The 18,227-nt window shown below is 50.8% G+C and overlaps 1 protein-coding gene across 1 annotated transcript; it reads right to left on the bottom strand.

The window, feature by feature from the left end:
* Positions 1 to 878: 878 nt before the first annotated feature.
* GPR156 (G protein-coupled receptor 156) lies at positions 879 to 15,830 on the bottom strand. The gene is made up of 9 exons (XM_054388178.1): positions 15,726 to 15,830; positions 12,699 to 12,835; positions 10,228 to 10,363; positions 9,300 to 9,410; positions 8,201 to 8,326; positions 7,657 to 7,752; positions 4,659 to 4,895; positions 2,662 to 2,820; positions 879 to 2,069 (listed from the first exon to the last, which is right to left on the bottom strand). Exons 1-9 carry the CDS (start codon positions 15,828 to 15,830, stop codon positions 879 to 881), a joined length of 2,298 nt encoding a protein of 765 aa, XP_054244153.1.
* Between the last annotated feature and the right edge of the window lie 2,397 nt (positions 15,831 to 18,227).

The following is an 18,227-nucleotide window of genomic DNA, read 5'->3' on the forward strand; positions in this document are numbered from 1 at the left end:
AGTGGACACACTGGATTTACTTGGTATTTCCAAGATAACAGACCATATTAATTTAAGCAAACCTCATTCCAGACTACATCATCCATACAAGGCATACAGAAGGGCACAAGCCCCAGAAAAACAAGGGGGGAAAAAAAATCCAAACAGAAAAACATGTTCACATCCTCTTTTATGATTGGTAGTTTCTTTCCCTTCAGCTCTGACCCAAGTCTCACCCATGACCACACAACTGAAGTACACAAAACACAAAGTCACCTCCAGTGATGTCACCTTTGGACTCTATTTTTTTCACTCAGATGCTACCAAAAAGAACCTCCCCAAGACACTCCTGCACACGCCCCCCTCTGAGGTCCTTACTTTTTGCCAGGGAGCAGCGTGTCCACGGTGAGTGGCAGCCTGCAAAGTGCTGCAGGTGTCCAGCTGTCTCCCATCGTTGGCAGCCTCAGGGAAGGATTCTGGTCACATGCAAGGAGCCATATAACTTTCTGAGACATGGTGCAGCTACCTGCTGGTGTGATTCACCCATCTCCTGCAGGGAGAGCCCTCTGAAAAGAAAGAGTTTGGGCTCTTGCCCACATGAGACCCAGCCCCAGTCTTTACACTGGTGGCACTGGGATGGATAGATGTGCCAGGGGTCTGTGGGGTGCAGGTGGCTGCCAGGACAAAACCACTGCCACCTCCCCAAGTGCTGCCAACCACCTCCCAGCCACACATTGTCTGCAGTCATCACTGACCAGGCTGGGTCAAGGTTTACTCCCAGCCCCCAGCTGCCAGAACAAGATGCATCCCTTGGAAGGATGTGTGGCTTAGCATTGCTGAAAACACACAGTGTTTTGGGGACAGTAGGGCACTTGCCTTTGGGGCAGGGGTGCTCTCAGTCACACAAATGTGGGTTTCAGATCTTCTTTGAAATTCACCACCAGCTGGGACCCATTGTGGCACTCTGTCCAGTGGTCCCCACAGCCGTTGGGCTCTGTGTCAGTATCTGTGCTACTGCTGCCCATGGAGCCACGTGGGCTCTGGAAGCAGACGTCACAGCAGGGCCGGTGGCAGCCATGAAACATCTCCTCAGAGCTGCTGCTGCTGCTGCTGCTGGAGTCAGAGTCCGGGTAATAATACAGGGAGCGCAGGAAGGGCTTAGAAGGTCCCCTTGGGGCACCTTGCTGCCATGGCTGCTCCCGTGGGATGCATGGTGAGGCACCCTGGGACTCTGGCCGTCCTGGCCATCCCTCTGGCTGCAGGTAGCCCTCCCTAGGGATGGCTGTAAGGGATGGTGCTGGTGGGTGAGGAAATCCTTCACTAGCCGTCTCCCTTTCCCTTCCCAGAGAGATATGTGACAACTCCCCACAGCTCCAGCCACCTGCCTCCTTCGCCCCATACCTGGCATGAGGGGACACATGTCCAGGGAAGCAGGTAGAGGTGGGGGGCAGTGGGATCCTCCGCCGCCGCCTTGTCAGGTAGGGGCTGAGGGGCGTGTGGATGCCTGGATAGCCCTCCTGGGCTCCCCACCTTCCTCCCTGCTCACTTGGGGGCCCCTGGCTGCCCCATGAGGGTCCCCCAGGTAAGGCTGGGCTGTAGGTTTTGCCATTCAGGCTCAGCTCTTGCAAGATTTCCCGCAGCTTCTCACTGCTCACATAGCTGACTTTTGGAGATGAGTCCCAGGCCATGCCAGCTGATGTGTCCTGGCTGGGCAGCTGCTCCAGAGCCTGCCCCTGCCCCACAGCTGTCCTGCATTCCTGGACATCTTTCTGACCATGATCGATGCTGTCCTCTGTGTTAAAAAGCAGCACCTGAGAACAAACAGGCTCATGGTTCACATCTCTCTGGAGGTCCTGAGCATTGCTGCAAGGAGGTGGTATACCCAACAAGCAGGGGTGCTGCCGTCCATCCTGTTCTGAATCCTGGACGCAGTGGTTCCCTGGCATATCCCCGCACCACCCCGAGCTCTGGGTGCAAGGTGCTGCCAGCAGCACGTGGGGGTCACAGCCACTCTCTCCAGACATCAGTCTCATCAGCTTCTCCTTGGCACTGCTGACTTGCTCCTGCAGGCTTTCAATCACGGCATTTTTCTGTGTCAGATAAATACACCTGTCAAGCATGGGGTGGGTGCAGGGCACAAAAACACCACCAGTTTGGAAGCAGGTGCTGCCAGAAAATGAATTGCCCTTCTCCCCATGGACAGGTGCTCTGAGGCAGCACAGCAGCAGGCCTGCAAGTGTGTGACCTCAACCTCCCCTGCAGCCCCTCCAGAGCACCCCCCAGATGTGAGTGTGGGAAAGGGGATACCATGGCAGGCAGTTCTCTCGGCCGGGGTTCTCCCACCCATGCAATGTATGCGAGGGAGCTGGAAGATGAGGGCTTTTCTGAGATGGAGTATCTCCCCTCTAAATTAACCGTATTTGAGTTGTGGAAACAAGGCTCTCCTGCTCTCCTCCCTACGTGTTTGGGTTTTTTTAACGCCTCCAGATCGTGCCTAAATGTTGGCATTTTGAGGTGCGGAGCGATGTGACAAAACAAAGCAGGAGCGAAGAGGCCTGCTGAGGGAGAGCACCAGTGTACACTGTGGCATAAAGAAGGGCTTCCCACCCTGCAAAGCCTTCAGCCCCACAAAAGAGAAGGGGGAAGGTGGTGTGTCCGAGGGGGGCCAGCAGAGCCCTGTACCTCGGTGAGCAGCCGCTTCATGGAGTTCTTCTCCCCTATCAGTTGGTAGAGCTGATCCTCGCTGTACACTGAGCGGCAGCTCCGGCTTGGACTGGTGAAATACTTTGCCATGTGGCTCATGGTTTGGTTTTCCTCTTCAAAGGCTTTCCACTGCTTGAGCTGGGGGGGGGTGGGGGTGGGTAGAAGAAGGCATCATCGACACAGCACGCACAGCCCCAGCTGATGCGGCAGGAAGCAGGCACAGCTCAAGCGCAAAAGAGACAAAGGGATGGAGAGTGGGAGACAAAGGCAGGGTGTGATGGAGGAGCTGAGATGGCTGGGCAAGGGGCCACTGTGTCACTTGGAGCCTCCCACCCATCTGAGCCCTACCCTGTCCCTGGCTCCAGCCTTTAGTGCAGAGAGGAGTCGGTGCTTGCCTGCACTGCAACCTCTAAACATGCTGTAAAGGCCCCCTCCCTCTTCTCCCCCATCCCTGACTCCGTGACAGACAAAGGCCGTGTCACACACGCCTCCGTATCCCCAAATCACCAATGACAAGCTGAAAATCAGCAACATTTAGCATCCGTTTTCTAGTCTAGTATCCTCATGGAAGCCTTGCACAGCTCAACTCCTTATTGATCTTGGATGAGCCACAGAAGAGCAAGGCCATTAGGAAGAACAAGCTGATGAATTAAAAGATCCAAATTAAATAAAATGTTCAAGGCCCCCAGGCTACAACAGAAAAAAACCGGTACAGGCAGAGAACAAGTACAGCTTATCAGCTCCTCCAGCCTCACTCCAAGAGACCTCACGCTTGGCAGAATATTGCCCGCAGGCTTGGTGCTTGTCAGAGGGGGTTTGGATCCTGCTCTCAAGGACTGCTCATATAGTGAGTTGGGACTGCATCAATTGAGGTAGGAGGGGACCTCAGGAAATCATCTGGTCCAACGACCGTGCTCAAGCAAGGGCAGCTAGACCAAGCTGCCCAGGACTATGTCTGGCTGTATCTTGAATATCTCCAAGGATGGAGACTCCATAACCTCTCTGGGGAGCCTGCTCCAGTGCTTTACAACTTTCACAGAAAAAAAATTATAAAGATTTGAGGTTTAAATAGAATTTCCTGCATTTCGATTTGTGCCCATTGTTTCCTGTCCTGTCAATGGACGCCCCGGAGAAAAGTCCCTTCCCTACTCCACCCCCATCAGTATTTATATCTCACATTGGTGAGATCCCCCGAGCCCTCTCTTGCACAGATGTTCTCTTTTTTCAGCTTCACCTCTTCCTCCCTTTCTCACCTCATTTCCTTGAGCCCAAACATCCCTCTAAACATTAAACTGAGTAAACAACTGCTTCCTCTCCCTGTAACAATGAAAACGTTTTCCCAGTAACATTGTGGTCAGGCACACCAGGCTGCTTCTGGAGGACACAGGAAGCAGAAGACCCTCAAGTCAAGACAAAAGGTTTCCTTCAAACTTCTCTGTGCCTTTCCCCCTCGTTTGTGGCAAAGCCCAGCTTCCTTCTCCAAGAGCACAGAGGGGGACAGCCTCCCCTGGGGTCACCGGCAGCCAAGAAGCCTCTGAGCTTACTGAGACCATCTGGATAGCCAGAGCCCAGCTCCATCCCTGCCATGAGCAGAAACCCTTAATGGAAGCTGGTGCATGGGGCATGAGGAGAGGACAAGTGCTTAAAGGACTGGTCCCACCACCCACATGGAAGAGGACAGCAGCAGCCACCTCATCTCCACACATGCTCTCTGAGTGGCTGTTGCCCACGGCATGTTCTTGTGGGAGGGTTTTGGACCATCAGCTCTACAACATGCCTGCACTCCTTAGAGACTCAGGGGACTTGCTGGAGGAAGCAGAGCCACTGTGGGCTTGGAGGACGAGCTATGCAAGTGAGCCTGAGCATTTGAGGTAAAAAGAAGGGCAATAAGCAGTTTGGCCTACACGGCTGCTTTTGTTAAACTCTGACCATGTGCCTGTTCCCAGCCAGGTGGCAAGACAGAGGTGGCAGCATACCTGTGGGACAAAGATGAAGCAGTTGATCGTGGTTGTACACACAAAGATGCTTCCAGAGGTAAAACCAAACAGCAAGTTGTGCCAAGCACGGAAGAAGCGGTGAACTAAGCAGACAATGCCAGCAGCCAGGAAAATGAGGTTGACACCGACGATGAGCGTCAAGGACTGGTTGACCGGCGGGGAGCTGACATTGTCAGTCAGACCGGCCAAGTAGGTCCCATACAGCAGGAGGATACTCTGGAAGCAGAAAAGAGGTTTCCAGAGCGTGGAAAATTACAGCCTGATGGTGTCAACCCCCACCTTGTGCCGAGCCCAGTGAGCTCAGATACACTCAGCACAATCCTAATTAATGCTCTTTGATCTATAATGCAGACCTTCAGCATGTGGTGGTGACACCGCAGCAAACGCCCAGCACCTTGCTGCAGGTCAGAAGTGGGAAGGAGAGCAGGAGTGAAGGCACTGGTGGGCCCTGGGGGGTTCTGAGAAAGGGGCACAAGGAGCTGGGGGTCAGGTGGCACAGAGCAGGGCACAGCTGGGAGAGGCAAGATGTGAAAATGTCCCCTTGGGCAACTTGGAGCAGGAGCAGCAAAAATGGACAGACAAGAGATAGAGGTCCTTGCAGGGATGCCAGGGTGGGGTGCCATCAAAGAGCAACAGCATACCTATGAAGGAGCAGAAAAGAGATTCAGAAGGAAAAAGCAAGGCAGAAGATGAGGAGGTTTAGATTGGAGGGAAAAGGATGTGCTTGATTCCTCTTTAAACAGAAATCTAAGAAACTGCCAGGTGCAGTTCTTCTCCCTTTCCTTTGCTTCTTCCTGCCTGACTCTAGCAGCAGTGAAAGGAGCTGGAGAAGTGCTCTGTACACAGAGGCCCTCCCTTCCCTGAACTAGGTCAGTTGTTTCAGAGCAGGCTTCCTCACCGTTCTGCTCCTCAAGTGTCCTATGCATGCATCTTTCCAGTGTGCTCAGGATTAGACTACCCAGAAGGCTGAATCCCTCTTTCCCCAGGGCACGCTGCGGGGAAACACCAAGTATTTTTTGCCCACCTTGGTAGAGCAGGGCATGGTCTGCCTTCAGAATCATTGGGAAATACCATCCAACAAAATCCCTGCTCCTGCAAGGATCCAGAACACAGGGAAGATGACTCCTTCCTTATTCCTGTGCTACCCAGCACATGCAACTGTCAGCCTTTTACTAAGAAACATGAAATTGTTGTTTGGGCATCAAGAAATGCTTTGTGGTACAGATCTGCATCTGTAGTACATATGTTCAGTAGACTCTCCTGCACCTTTCCACGCTATGGTTGCTTGATGACCGCCATGGCCACTTGCAGGGCTAGGGTGTGGAGGAACACTCTTATAGGCAAGAGACATTTCCATCCGTGGTCTTTGGTAAGACTCCCAACCACAGAGCACCATAAATTCTCAAGGATTGGCTGTAATACTGAGACCTGCCCTGCTGGGAACTAGGCTGACACCTGACCCTACTTTGTAGGATCTGCATGGGATCATAACCATGGTCACTATGGGGTACCTCCAAACACACCCCCAAAAAGCAAGACAGCTCCTAATCCCAAAGCAAGAGAAAAAAACAGCCTCGAAGTCCCATTTAAAATTCATACAGTCTCTCTGAGACACAGACAACAGCACTGCTGTCTAGTAAACTAGGACTTCCAGCAAGCATGGGACTAAGCTGTTTGTTTGTTTGTTTGTTTTAATCTTGAGCAGAGGACTTTGCTCCTAATTCCAGGTATGTCCTTGGCAAGTCTTTCTGTTCATTGCTCTGTGCCAGTCAAACCAGGGTAATGCATGGGGTTACTTCACAAAGGGCTGAGCACATGGAATGCCATGGAAGATAAGATGTGCTACCTGCATACAGATAGAGCCTACTCTCACGTTAATGTCAATCCAGAAACCGCTAAAGAAACAACTCTGTGACCCACAGTAGGTGGATAAGATCAGGGTCAAGTTCAATGCAACACTAATAAAGAGTACCTGGGATGGTAATGGAGATACTTTATTCCAAAAAGCAGTTTGTAGGAGCTGAGGCAAAAGCATTGCCTGTCTAAACGCTCATACAAACTGTGGACAAAATCAGAGGCGGAGACAGGGCCCTGGAATCCCAGGGAACACCTGCAATCCCTAGCACCAAAGGGCTTTTAATGATAGGCTAGACTAATGTCTTTAAAATTAAATGCAGGGGGGGAGAAGGACTTGGCCATGTTGTGAGGTCTCTTTCTGCTCCTTTTCATATAGTTCTGGGTAGATGGTGAGTCAGAAAGGAACTGCCTGTGCTGCACACAGAGATGGATCCATTCCCAAACACAGGCTGTGATCTCACAAGCTTCATCAACATCAGCTTTCTGAAATGTGTCCAGCTTCTGCCAACCCAGAGACACAGCAGACCACAGCTAATTACAGTGATAATTATACGTCCACAATTACATCAGCATAACTAACTCTTCTGGAACAAGAACAGCCACGTGCAGAGCTACACCAGTGAAAGTGTACCTTGGTGGTATAATTAAGTTGATGCACATCCTGTAAAGGTAGGTACCACGCACTTGTCATCAGCACCTCTTTGATTTGCAGTCAGAGGATGTGAGGGCTGAGCCATGCAGTGCATCACCACCGTGGATGGTCATCTGAAGTTTTATGGAAAAAGTGCTTTAGAAACTAGCAAGACACAAGTTTTGAGAAGGAAGGTAGATAACATATGGGGGTTGCAAGGAGAGAACTAGAGAGACAGCACATGGTGCATGTGAAGGATGGTGAGGCAGGCAAGAAGCGACTAACAGGTTTTTACAAGGGAATGTAAGAAAACATTGAGATGGGAAGGACTGGAGATGGGAGGGCTTTCAAGATGAACAGGAGTAGCCAGAATCTGCAACAAGCATATCGCTTGGGAGGGCAGCAAAATTATGAGTGCTGCTAAATAATTTATGTTATGAGACTGGAGGAGGCAAGATACAATGCTGGAATCAATGAGAGGTTACATACCTTGAACCCTAAAATGAGAATGAGCCAAAGATCGGAATAGAGGGATGCGCAGGACTGCACCCGGCTCACTGAGCAGCTCATGCTTTTCTCTGTTGCCTAGAAGGCAAGGTGAATCACAGAATCACAGAATGGTAGGGGTTGGAAGGGAATCCTGGGGATCATCTAGTTCAACCCCCCTGATAAAGTAGGTTCACCTAAAGCAGGCTGCAAAGGAACACATCCAGGTGGGTTTTGAAAGTCTCCAGGGAAGGAAACTCCACAACCTCTGAGCAGCCTGGTCCGATGCTCCAGCACCCTCAAATTAAAGAAGTTTCTCTTTAAGTTCAAGTGAAACTTCCTGTGTTCTAGTTTGTGCCCACTGCCCTTTGTCCTATCACTGGAAGGCAGAAAGGAAGACTGCTGCCTGGCCTGGGAAAGCCTCGGAGGCTTTTTTTTTTTTTTTTTTAAACAGCACCTCCAAACACCTGACCATCCTACCAACTTTTTCCACATTGATCAGATAGGACACAGTGAAACCCTCCACTACCCCTCCTCATCTCTTTACCCGCAGCGAGACGCTGAGGCTTCGGAAGCACTTGACTGGATCAGAGAATACCCAAGTCAAGAGCAACATGGCATCTGCCAGCACCAAGACTGCCACCATCGCCAGCAACTGGAGGTCTTTGATAATCTGCAAACACACAAGAAAGAGCATTATTGTGGTGGGCAAACAGACACCAATAATCTCCATCCCCTTGGGTGTCTTTATGGTTGTTTCTTCCAAGGGGGATGTCTGCACTAATAGTTCACCCAGAGTGGACTTCAGTAACTCATCAACATCCAAGTTGGCCCTGTCTCCAGTTCCCAGACTCCTGGAGACCTAACTAGTCTTGGGGACAGGCATAAACCCTCCCAAGTTGGGTGGCTAGCTGGTAGATGTTATGTCAGAAAACAGCTCTTCTGAAACAAGAGTATCATTCCTTATGCCTGTATTACAACCAGAGACATAAAGAGTGAGGAAAAAAATCTGGTAGGATTATTATTTTTTCAGTTTAAGGCTCAGGAATGGGAATCCCTGCAGGTACCCAGTTCCCCTGCCAGAACCCAGTTCCTCGCCATTACCCAGTTCCCCTGCCGGTACCCAGTTCCCCTGCCAATCCTCTCGTCTCACCTTTCATCCAAGACTCACTTTTTTTGCCTTTGGAAAGTGGCTGCAGAGAAGCCCACAGTGCTCCCTCCCTCCCTTCAAGAGGGGATCAGAAGCACCTGGGCATGACCCTACATCAGAAGCCCTTGAGCATACCTGATTTGTTTTCATCCCAGAAAACCAATCAGCCCAGAGCCTGGACACAAACACTGGTGTGAAGCATAATTAAGGCATGTGGTTGATGCAAAATGAGAACAAGACCTTGCTCAGTGATGAGGCTGGGGAACAGACAGCATGGCAGGGCACCTGCTTGCTGATAGAGTGGAAAACCTCATGCCTCATTGTGCAGGAATACATGAGAGCCCATGTCCAGCTAGGTGTGAAACCAGACCTGTGTTTGTTGGCACTCATCTCTGTCATGCTGGTTTTATCTGCTATCCCACACCTATCTGGGACTTGTTGGTGTTTGCCCCTCTTGGGGAGTTTGCCCTCCCCACCCCAGGTGCTGCATACTCACCACCCGCTTGTCCGGCACCCTCTGGGTGAACACCTTGTAGAGCCGCCAGCTTTTGCCCAGGATGGGGCCAAACACTAGAGAGCTCCCCACACACAGCAGGCAGATCCGCACCTGCCAGGGGAGGGGTCAGAATGAGGGGGCTGAAGGGCAGCCAAAATATAGGTGGGGATGAGCCTGTGGTCTTCTGGAATCGGGGGGGGGGGGGGGGGTTGGGGGGGTGGGATGCCATACTGGGTACTGGAAAGCCTTGATCACCACAGCATGAAATAAATTAAAAGGTAGGCATTCCTCTTCAGGCATGCCTGCTGCATGCCTTTTCCTCCCCAGCTTGGGAGGAGCAGGCAAGGAGAACCACGCAGCTTGGAGCAGCAGGGGAATGGAGGGTCCCAGCACCAATAAATCACTTGCAGACACCTCTCTTAATTACCCTCAGCTCAGTGGCTGAGCGGAATAGCAGGACATGCTCACTCCCACATCCCACTCTCCCACCTAGGTTCATGGCCAGTCCCTGGTCTGTCAGGGTGTCTGTTCCAGGTCAAAGACACAGGGGTTCATCACACAGGTCAGCATTTTGATGAAGATCTGCTCTGCAGCCAAAAAAACCTCAGCTGCAACCTCACGGCACCCATGCCACACTGGGCATTGGCTGCACAAAGGATCCCATCTCACTTCAGGCTTCCCTCTCCCTATTGCACAAGCCCAGCAGCCTGCCTCTCCCCAGGGAACTGCTTGGTGTGCACCTCGGTGTGGCTGTGGTTTGCAGAACTATGAGGGCTGTTCAGATGGAAAACATCTGGTTGTATTTTGAGGCTGTGGAAACTGCAGCCCATCCAAATGTGCACACCACTGAGGTGGTGACAGGCTCCAGCTAAGAAAGCAGGTGCATGAGTGAAGGAGCTGGTCTCAGCAAACCTTCTGCCCTACTCACCTGAATAAGCTTTTCCACCAAATCTCCAGACGGCAGGCTCTGCTCCTGAATCCCAAAGAGGTAAGCACTAGTGTAAGTCATACCACTGCCCAGCAGGCTCACAATGTTCAGATTGGGGCTGGACATCTTCACGATCCTCCAGGAAACAAAAGAGGGAAGGCAGTGACAGTTACTGAGCATCATGACCTGACAGCACAAGGGTAAGGTCCCCTTACAGGGATGATGATGGCCATAAGGGATGCTGAAGAGTCCCCACCAAGTCCCTGCTGTTCATAGCTCCTCCAAAAGTCCAGCCATTGCTCCTTGGTGCACGCCCCATCCACTTCTCTTTGGTACCTGCCCCATGCTCTCCCCTGTGTCACCAGAGTGCTTCACTATCCTTCAAGTATTACCAGGCTTGACCCATGGCACCTCTAGCCCCTGTATGGATCTGTGGCATGGAAAAGCATCCTTGAAGCAGCTTCAGCCAGCATAATTTTAAACAGAACTGTGGGAAGCCACAGGCTTCTAGCAGCAAAGCAGAGTCACCACAGCTTCATCTCTCTATTCTACCAGAGCCCGTGGCAGACATGCAGAGCTGCATAGCAGTGGCAGCACATGCTGAAGCCACACATTCCCACAGTGGCACAGAGTGAGGGCAACCAATGCTCCACAGTCATGCAAGTAGCCCACAGCACAGCCCCCAGGTTCAAGGCAAACATCTTCCTCCACTGTCCTCTGCTGTAAAGGGGTAGAAATAGAAAACTTCACCAATGCAGCCTGGCTGACTGTCCCCAGCAGTTATATCAGTTACAAATGCCTCCAGGAATAGGCTCTTCCCACTTTTGAGGTGATATCTCTTGCCTTCAGCACAGTTTCAACTTCAGGAAGCTGCCAGCAATGTTCAGGTTACAGCTTCTCCTCTGTAATTCCACCCCATCACTCATAATCCTGTAACTGTATTCAGGGATAGGAGAATCGACCCAGAGATCTCTTCTGACCTCTTACCCTTCTCCAGAAAGCCCATCAAGTGAAAGCTCTTTCTCCTGTCACTCCCTCATGTAAGCTCCATTCCTTCAATCTGCCGTTAAGTCATCGCATTTCTCCACTCTTGAGTTTCTTCCTGGCTTGCACCTCACATACACAGAGCCTGGGATTCACCCTGGGTCTCTCCTTCCCTGTCATCCTCACCATGCCTCAGCCCCTGGGAAAAGATACCCATCAGCTCACCCTCACATCTGCGCTCTGGAAAAGGTCCCCTTTGCCTTCCCAGGTTCAGCAGGCAAACCAGTATTTATTTGCCGCAGTGCAAGTAAATAACACACACTTGTTACAGCTTCGCTCTGAGACTACCTTCAGGGGGCATGAATAATTTGGCCATTCGTTAAAGTTGCCACTGACCTAAACACCACTCTTCTTCCAGAAATCAAGTGCAACTACTACACCACAGCAGGCATAGGGCTCAATATAAACCTTCACGAGCAGGACCCTCTGGACTGCAAGGTGGTTACAAGAAGCACACCACCAGAACAAGAGCACCACCAGAACAAGAGCACCACCAGAACAAGAGCACCACCAGAACAAGAGCACCACCAGAACAAGAGCACCACCAGAACAGCAGCAGCCCAGGCTCCAGACAGATGCACCTCTCTACAAAACCATGACACATGGAGCACAAAGACTTTTCCAGGTGAAGCTTGGGAGAAAAAGCTCCCTCCTCAGTGGGGAGGAAAAGCAGCTGGGACACCAAGGGACTAATGAAGCTGAGAAGGTGGCAAGAAGGAAGGTGAGACATCCAGAACTGCTGAGGAAAATGAAGCACTGGGTGAGACAGTTTGAAATATGAGGAACTGCTGAGCCTTCTGCTTGGTTTTTGCTGCATTCTGAGGAGCAGGACTTTCCACATCCTTTGTGCAGACTGAAGAGCACCAAGGAAAGTGAGCACTTCACCACTGGCTTTTCTTACCACCAATATGGACATGTTCTCCACCACTATGGACAACGACCAAGATAAAAAATGGTTAGCAATATCCTCAAACTACAGCAGGAAGGATATGTGTGCATGTTGTAGAGAGCAGGATGGCTTTGTTCATAGACCTGTGCTGCTCAAAGGGATACTTGCCAAGACTGCCATGTGGAAGAGGAGACCAGCTCTCTCTCCTCACCCCTGTTGATGATTTTATTGAATAGCACCTTCTGGATGAGACCATGCACTGCTCCCTGTGCCATGCTGGGGGGCTCTGTCTTGTCCACAGCTCCCTGGCCTTGAGGAAGAAGGCAACAGTTCCAGCAGGAGTGTTGCTGCCAGTGATCAACACTGGGTATGATGGAAAAAGCTCCAATATTCCTGGCACTGCCCTTGCTTTTACCATGCTGCTCCTTCAGGCTTGTATGCAGGCTTGTGGCTATCACTTCAGAGCCTGGTCCTGATGAGCTCGATTCTTCTGCTCCAGCCCAGGGGAACTCTCACAGCAGAAGAGGGAAGCCCTTACCTGTTTTTCCTGAAGCGAATTGTGAAGACAAGAAAAAAAAGTGCTAGCAGGACTCCTCCAGTCAGGAATGTCCACACAATTCCCAGAAGGGCAACAGAGAAGGATGTGGAGCTCTTCCCACTGTGGTCAGATGTCTGCTGGAGGCAAAAGGAGTGAAGAAGAAGAGGACATTGCTGGGGCTCCCAGATTAGAAGTTCCCTGCTCTGGTATGATCTGGTATGATCACTCCTGCTCAGCCAGAAGTTCCCTGCTCTGGTATGATCTGGTATGATCACTCCTGCTCAGCCAGAAACCACATCTCCCAAATCCCTCCTCATAAGCAAACACCACAGCACCAGATTAAACCCAGAAGGCAGGTCTAGTGAGATGTATATAAACAGGATACATACTCTGACACATGCTAAGCATGCAGGAGGAGAGGGCAGTCTAGGAGCCCTCTTCTTATGGCCAACTAGCCAAATACATAATGAAGCCAGACAAGCAACTCATAAACCTCAGGCAACCCTGGCCACTGGAGAAGGGAAATGGGTGATGGTTTCCTACTGTCCTTCTCCAGAGAGAAACCTCTGGAACAAGACCTTGTGGTACCCCAGTTCATAGCATGCTTCTTTAGAAAGTTGAGTGGGGCATACTTGCCTCTCACCCTTACCTCCACAAGCAGCAGGTAACCAACTAGCTGACTGACGTGACTGTGGGCCAGCAGCAGAGCTGCCTTTTGATGCAGAAAACACAGCAAAGGCAATGGAACAGCATTTTTCTGACACATTACACAGTGACACACCAAGCTGGACTCCACCCATCTCCCAGCTGGCTTGAAACTATCTTGGTCCTAGGTAGACATCAGATGAGAACTGGCTTTTGAGGGACACTCCCAAAGGAAGTAGGATGGAAGTGCCTCTCTCCTTGCACAGAAGTGATTTTATGGGATTAGATCTCCATTTAAAAGCATTCTCTGCTGTCTCACTGTTAACATAGGATGGAGAAAATGATCCTATGTGAAACAAGAAACCTGTTTCCACCACAGATCTGAAACACTCCAGCACTTTTAACAGGGTGTGATAGTGTGGATTTGTTCACATGCACTCTCTGTGCATGTTCCTGAGATTAATTTTTTTTCTTTAAAAAAAGCATTACTTTGGCTTTTTTTAAAGAAAAGAATCATAGAACCATTACGATTGGAAAAGGCGTTTAAGGTCATCAACCATCAACCCAATACTACCATGTCCACTAAACCATGTCCTGAAGTGCCATGTCTACACATTTTTTAACACCTCCAGGACAGTGGTGACTCCATTGCTTCCCTGGGCAGCCTGTTCCAACTTAACTGCTGCCAGATCCCCTTTAAGGGGAAGGAGGATGGTGACTGAGCTGGAATCACACACCTTCTCATTATCTTCTCTGGTGCTAAGTCTGTTCTCAGGTATTCCAGTTCACCTGCATGCAATTCAGCAGAAGAATATTTTCCTGACAGCTGCCCCTGTTCCAAACTCCCAATTCTCCCTTCGAGATTTGAGCTGTTTCTGCTTCCAGCCTTGCTAGAAATATATCTTCAGGGAGAAGCAAGGCAGCTGTTCCCAGCTGATGGCTCATCTCTCTCTACCCCAGCTGAGCTCCATCTCTGCTGGATGAGCAAAAGCAAGCCACAGCTTGGAGAATTAAAGCCAACACCTAACTCCTACTCTGCAGGCTTGTGGCAGCTCACATGTTGGTGCCACGTTGGTTGCAGAGCTGCTGGGTAAGGCAAACCCCTGACTGGGAGAGGCCACCAGCTGAGAGCCAACACTGCTGCTGCTGTGTTCTGCTGGGATATGACGCTTTGCATCAGCATGGAGGGATCTCTGGGGAGATACTCATCTCCCTCCTGCAACCTTCCTCTTCCCTCTCCCCATTCCCTGGGGAGTCTTTTGCCTCTCTTGAGAAATTAAGACCATGCAAGATGCTGGGAATGCTGGGCCAGCTTGGTCACCTTCTCCTTCACCAAGACCCCATCATTCAGCATGAATCAGGGTTATCTTCCCTCCTGCCCAGAGCTCAGAGGGGATGATGGGCTTCTCAGGGGTGGTACAAGGCGTAGCACCATCCTGTGTCTGCATCCTACCTAGTCAAGCCCAAGGGCAACACCTGGCTTTTGTCAGCAAGGTGAACAGGGTGGACTCAGCATCCCAGAGCTCCCACACTTCACTCCCAGCTGCATCCACCAACAGTATCTTTCCACCTCTGGCTGCTGATGAAAGCAACCACCCAGGGGTCAGAAACACCCTTGTGTTCTCCACCTTTCCTTTCCCAGCACATCCCCCCACACAACCTGGCCGCTGCTTCCCTGGATGTTGATGCAACTTGAATTTGATGGAGCGCTTCATCTGCTGCTGAGTGGAGTCAATCCTGGCCCTAGCAAGGGGAATATTAATTGTGAGGCAGCTGCTAGAACAGGGGGAACATTAATTGTGAGGCAGCTGCCAAAGCCAGAGAAACCAAGCAGCTTATGGTCTTCTAATTAAAGGCCCGTGGTCATGCAGGACATGGTGGAGAGCCAAATGGGCCAAGCTTTGCTGAACCAGCCAGCAAACTCAGGTGAAGTCAAGTGCAACTAAATGCACTCCTGTGTTGTTTCTACTGGCTTCCTGGTGGTGGGAGAGGTATCATTTATTATCAGTGATGACTTTTAATTAAATCCTGCTCTATTTGTGTTTGAGAAGCACTCTGAAGTTCCAGGAGATAGGAAAGGTCAAGGGCAGAAGAGGTCATTCCAGGGCACTCCTAAGCAGCCATCATGCCAGCCAACAAACAGCAGGGCTGCTGGATACAAATTGGCTGCTTGTGGCTGCTTCCTCACCTTCTGCCTAACTGCTGGGTGTCACCTAGGCAGGACTTGTCTTGGAGGGCACTCCAGAAGGTGACAGCACTCCAGCCTCTGGGTGGACTGGGATTGTTTGGTGGCTGCACCCCTGTGCCTTCCCTCCCGCCAGCCTTCCACTCACTTCTGCAGCAAACCTCATGCCCTAGAGCGCTCCCCACCTCCATACTTACCACTGTGACAGTGCAGAGCTCCTGCAGTGCCCGCTGCTGTGGAGCCTGGCTGCCAAAACTGGAGCTGCCATCACAGAGCTCAGAGCAGTTGAATCCCAGCTCCATAGCACATCCTCAGCAGTCATCCAGCCGTACCTTCGTCCCTGATGGAAGGATGAGGGTCAAGTTTTCTCCATCGAGTAGCAGCCTTTTGGCACAGGCTGTGTCTCATCCAGTCAGCAGGCTGTGGGGCATAGGGGCCAGGCAGCCCAGGGATGAGCTTACCCAAAGTGAAGCACTGCACATCCAGAGCCACGACAGGGAGCGCTCACCTCTTGGTGTCCCTTGGTGTGTCCTCTGCAGCCAGGTGAGTCAGCACAGGGTGTGGGTCCCTGCAAAGCGCAGTGGCACCCTGAGCCCTGCTACATCACCCTGCAAATCAACACATGTCAGGGTCACAGTGGACCTCAGCCCCTACACCCCAATTTTCCTCTGCCATCACACTTCCCTGCACTGGTGCAATTTCATGATGTATCTTTGTGGGTCCCTTCCCTGCACCAGCAACCACTACTGGTTTTGCTTTGGCCACCAAAGAACCAGCAAGTGAAGACAACAAGAAACAAACCAACAAGTGTTGCCTGCACTTAATGGGACCTACACCTGTTTATTCAGGAGATTTAAAAGCCTGGCACCTCCATGCTCCCAATCCTTCATGGCGCTCTGGCTGCCAGGGTATTGTTGCTGCCTGCTCCTGCTCCCCTCACACCACCTTTGCCTCTGCTCCCTCTTTCATTTCCCTTTTTGGTGGGGACTTTAATTAGCCTCATTACCATTTTAGACATGAGGTCATACTTATCCTCAAGCATCCTTACTCAATTACCATTGTCACTGGTTTTAATTAGCTTCCAGCGCACGACCAAAAGCAAGACTCCTGTTGTTAGCAGCCAGGGAGGAAGGGCAATGGCTCACTCCCTACTAGCTCCTAACAACAGGTGGGAAGGAAAAAAAATTGGCATGCTCCTTGGGGCTGCTCCCCTGTCCAAGCATCCCTTGTGCCTGGCCAGTGCTCCATCCTTCCCTGCTGCTACTCCCCATATTTCAGTCTCCTCTCCTCACAAGTGCTTTCTTTGGGAAACCTCCTATCATTACATGAACAACGAAAAAGTAAATCAAAATGGCATGTGGTCACCAGGTCTGAAAACTTGCTGTTCTTCACAGGAGATAATCAGGATTTGAATGCCAGCAAAGCGACGGGATTGATTCTCAAGTTGGTGTAATTTGATGCTCAGCTTTGGAGATGTTGCTTACAAATCCTAGCACAAAAACATCAGGGTCAGTGGGTCTAAAATTAACAGAGCCACATATGAATCAACAACCACAACACTGCTGCTTGGCAGAAGCCTCAGCATACTGTGGGTCTGCATGCTGTCCTGCCTGTGCCAGGACTGTCCCCAGCACAAGATCAGCTTGCCACATCCTACAGATGCAGCATCCCACATTAGCCAGACTTATGTTTTGTGTGTGACAGGTTTTTTTCAAGAGTGCTGAGGCGAGCCAGCCCCATCAAGCCTCCTTCTGTCTGTGGCTTGTAGCAAACCATGGTGGTGTTTTCTCCACAGCAGGATGATGGGGCTGGGATCTTTTCAGTGATGTCTAGTGACAGGACAAGAGGAAATGGTTACAAACTAAACACAGAAGGTTTCACTTGAACTTAAGGAATTTTTTTTTTTTTTTTTTTTTTTACTTTGAGAGTGCCAGCGCACTGGAACAGGCTGCCCAGAGAGGTTATGGAGTCTCCTCTGTGACTTTCAAAACCCAGCTGGACACATTCTTGTGCAACCTGATCTAGGTGAACCTGCTTTAGCAGAGGGGTTGGACTAGATATCTCCAGAGGGCCCTTCCAAACCCTATTATTCTGTGATTCTGTGGCCACCTTCTGGAGGCTTCATCACTCAGGCTGAGCGGACAGATGCAGAGATGTCCAATTGCTGCAGCAAACACCAGATACTACAACAGTGGTACAAGGGCAGTGGAGAGGAGACAAGCTCCACTTGAACAGTTCAGGAGTAACACTGATAAATGTGGTAGAGCATGGAGGGGCTGCGTTCAGTGCCTTGGGGACAGAGATAGGAGAACAGCACTGAATTTTTGATGCTGAGAAGGCCTGCAGGCAAGCACTACTTAGCCTTCCAAAGAGCCCAACTCCTTCCCACGCCCCAAGGTGTATTTAAAGACACCCTCCCTGTAACCTCCTGCCATGTCAAGAAAGAGAGTCCACCTGTCAGGTGGAACTTAACCAAGGGTGGTGTAAAGCCAGTAGGCATGGCCCTCCCATGGCTCACAAATGGAGATGTTTCTGCAAGGAATATTAGCTCAGTCCCCATATCCCCAGGAAGCCACTCCGTTCAGAGGACCTCGGGGTCTCCTCATCTTCCATCCTGTTATTCCACAAAAGGCTCCCACACAACATTGATAACAAGCCAAGGCCAATTAGTGCTCATTAGTATTCAACGAAGCCAGCAC

The sequence above is a fragment of the Indicator indicator genome, chromosome 1, assembly GCF_027791375.1.
Source record: "Indicator indicator isolate 239-I01 chromosome 1, UM_Iind_1.1, whole genome shotgun sequence".
In the NCBI taxonomy this organism is placed as follows: Eukaryota; Metazoa; Chordata; class Aves; order Piciformes; family Indicatoridae; genus Indicator; species Indicator indicator.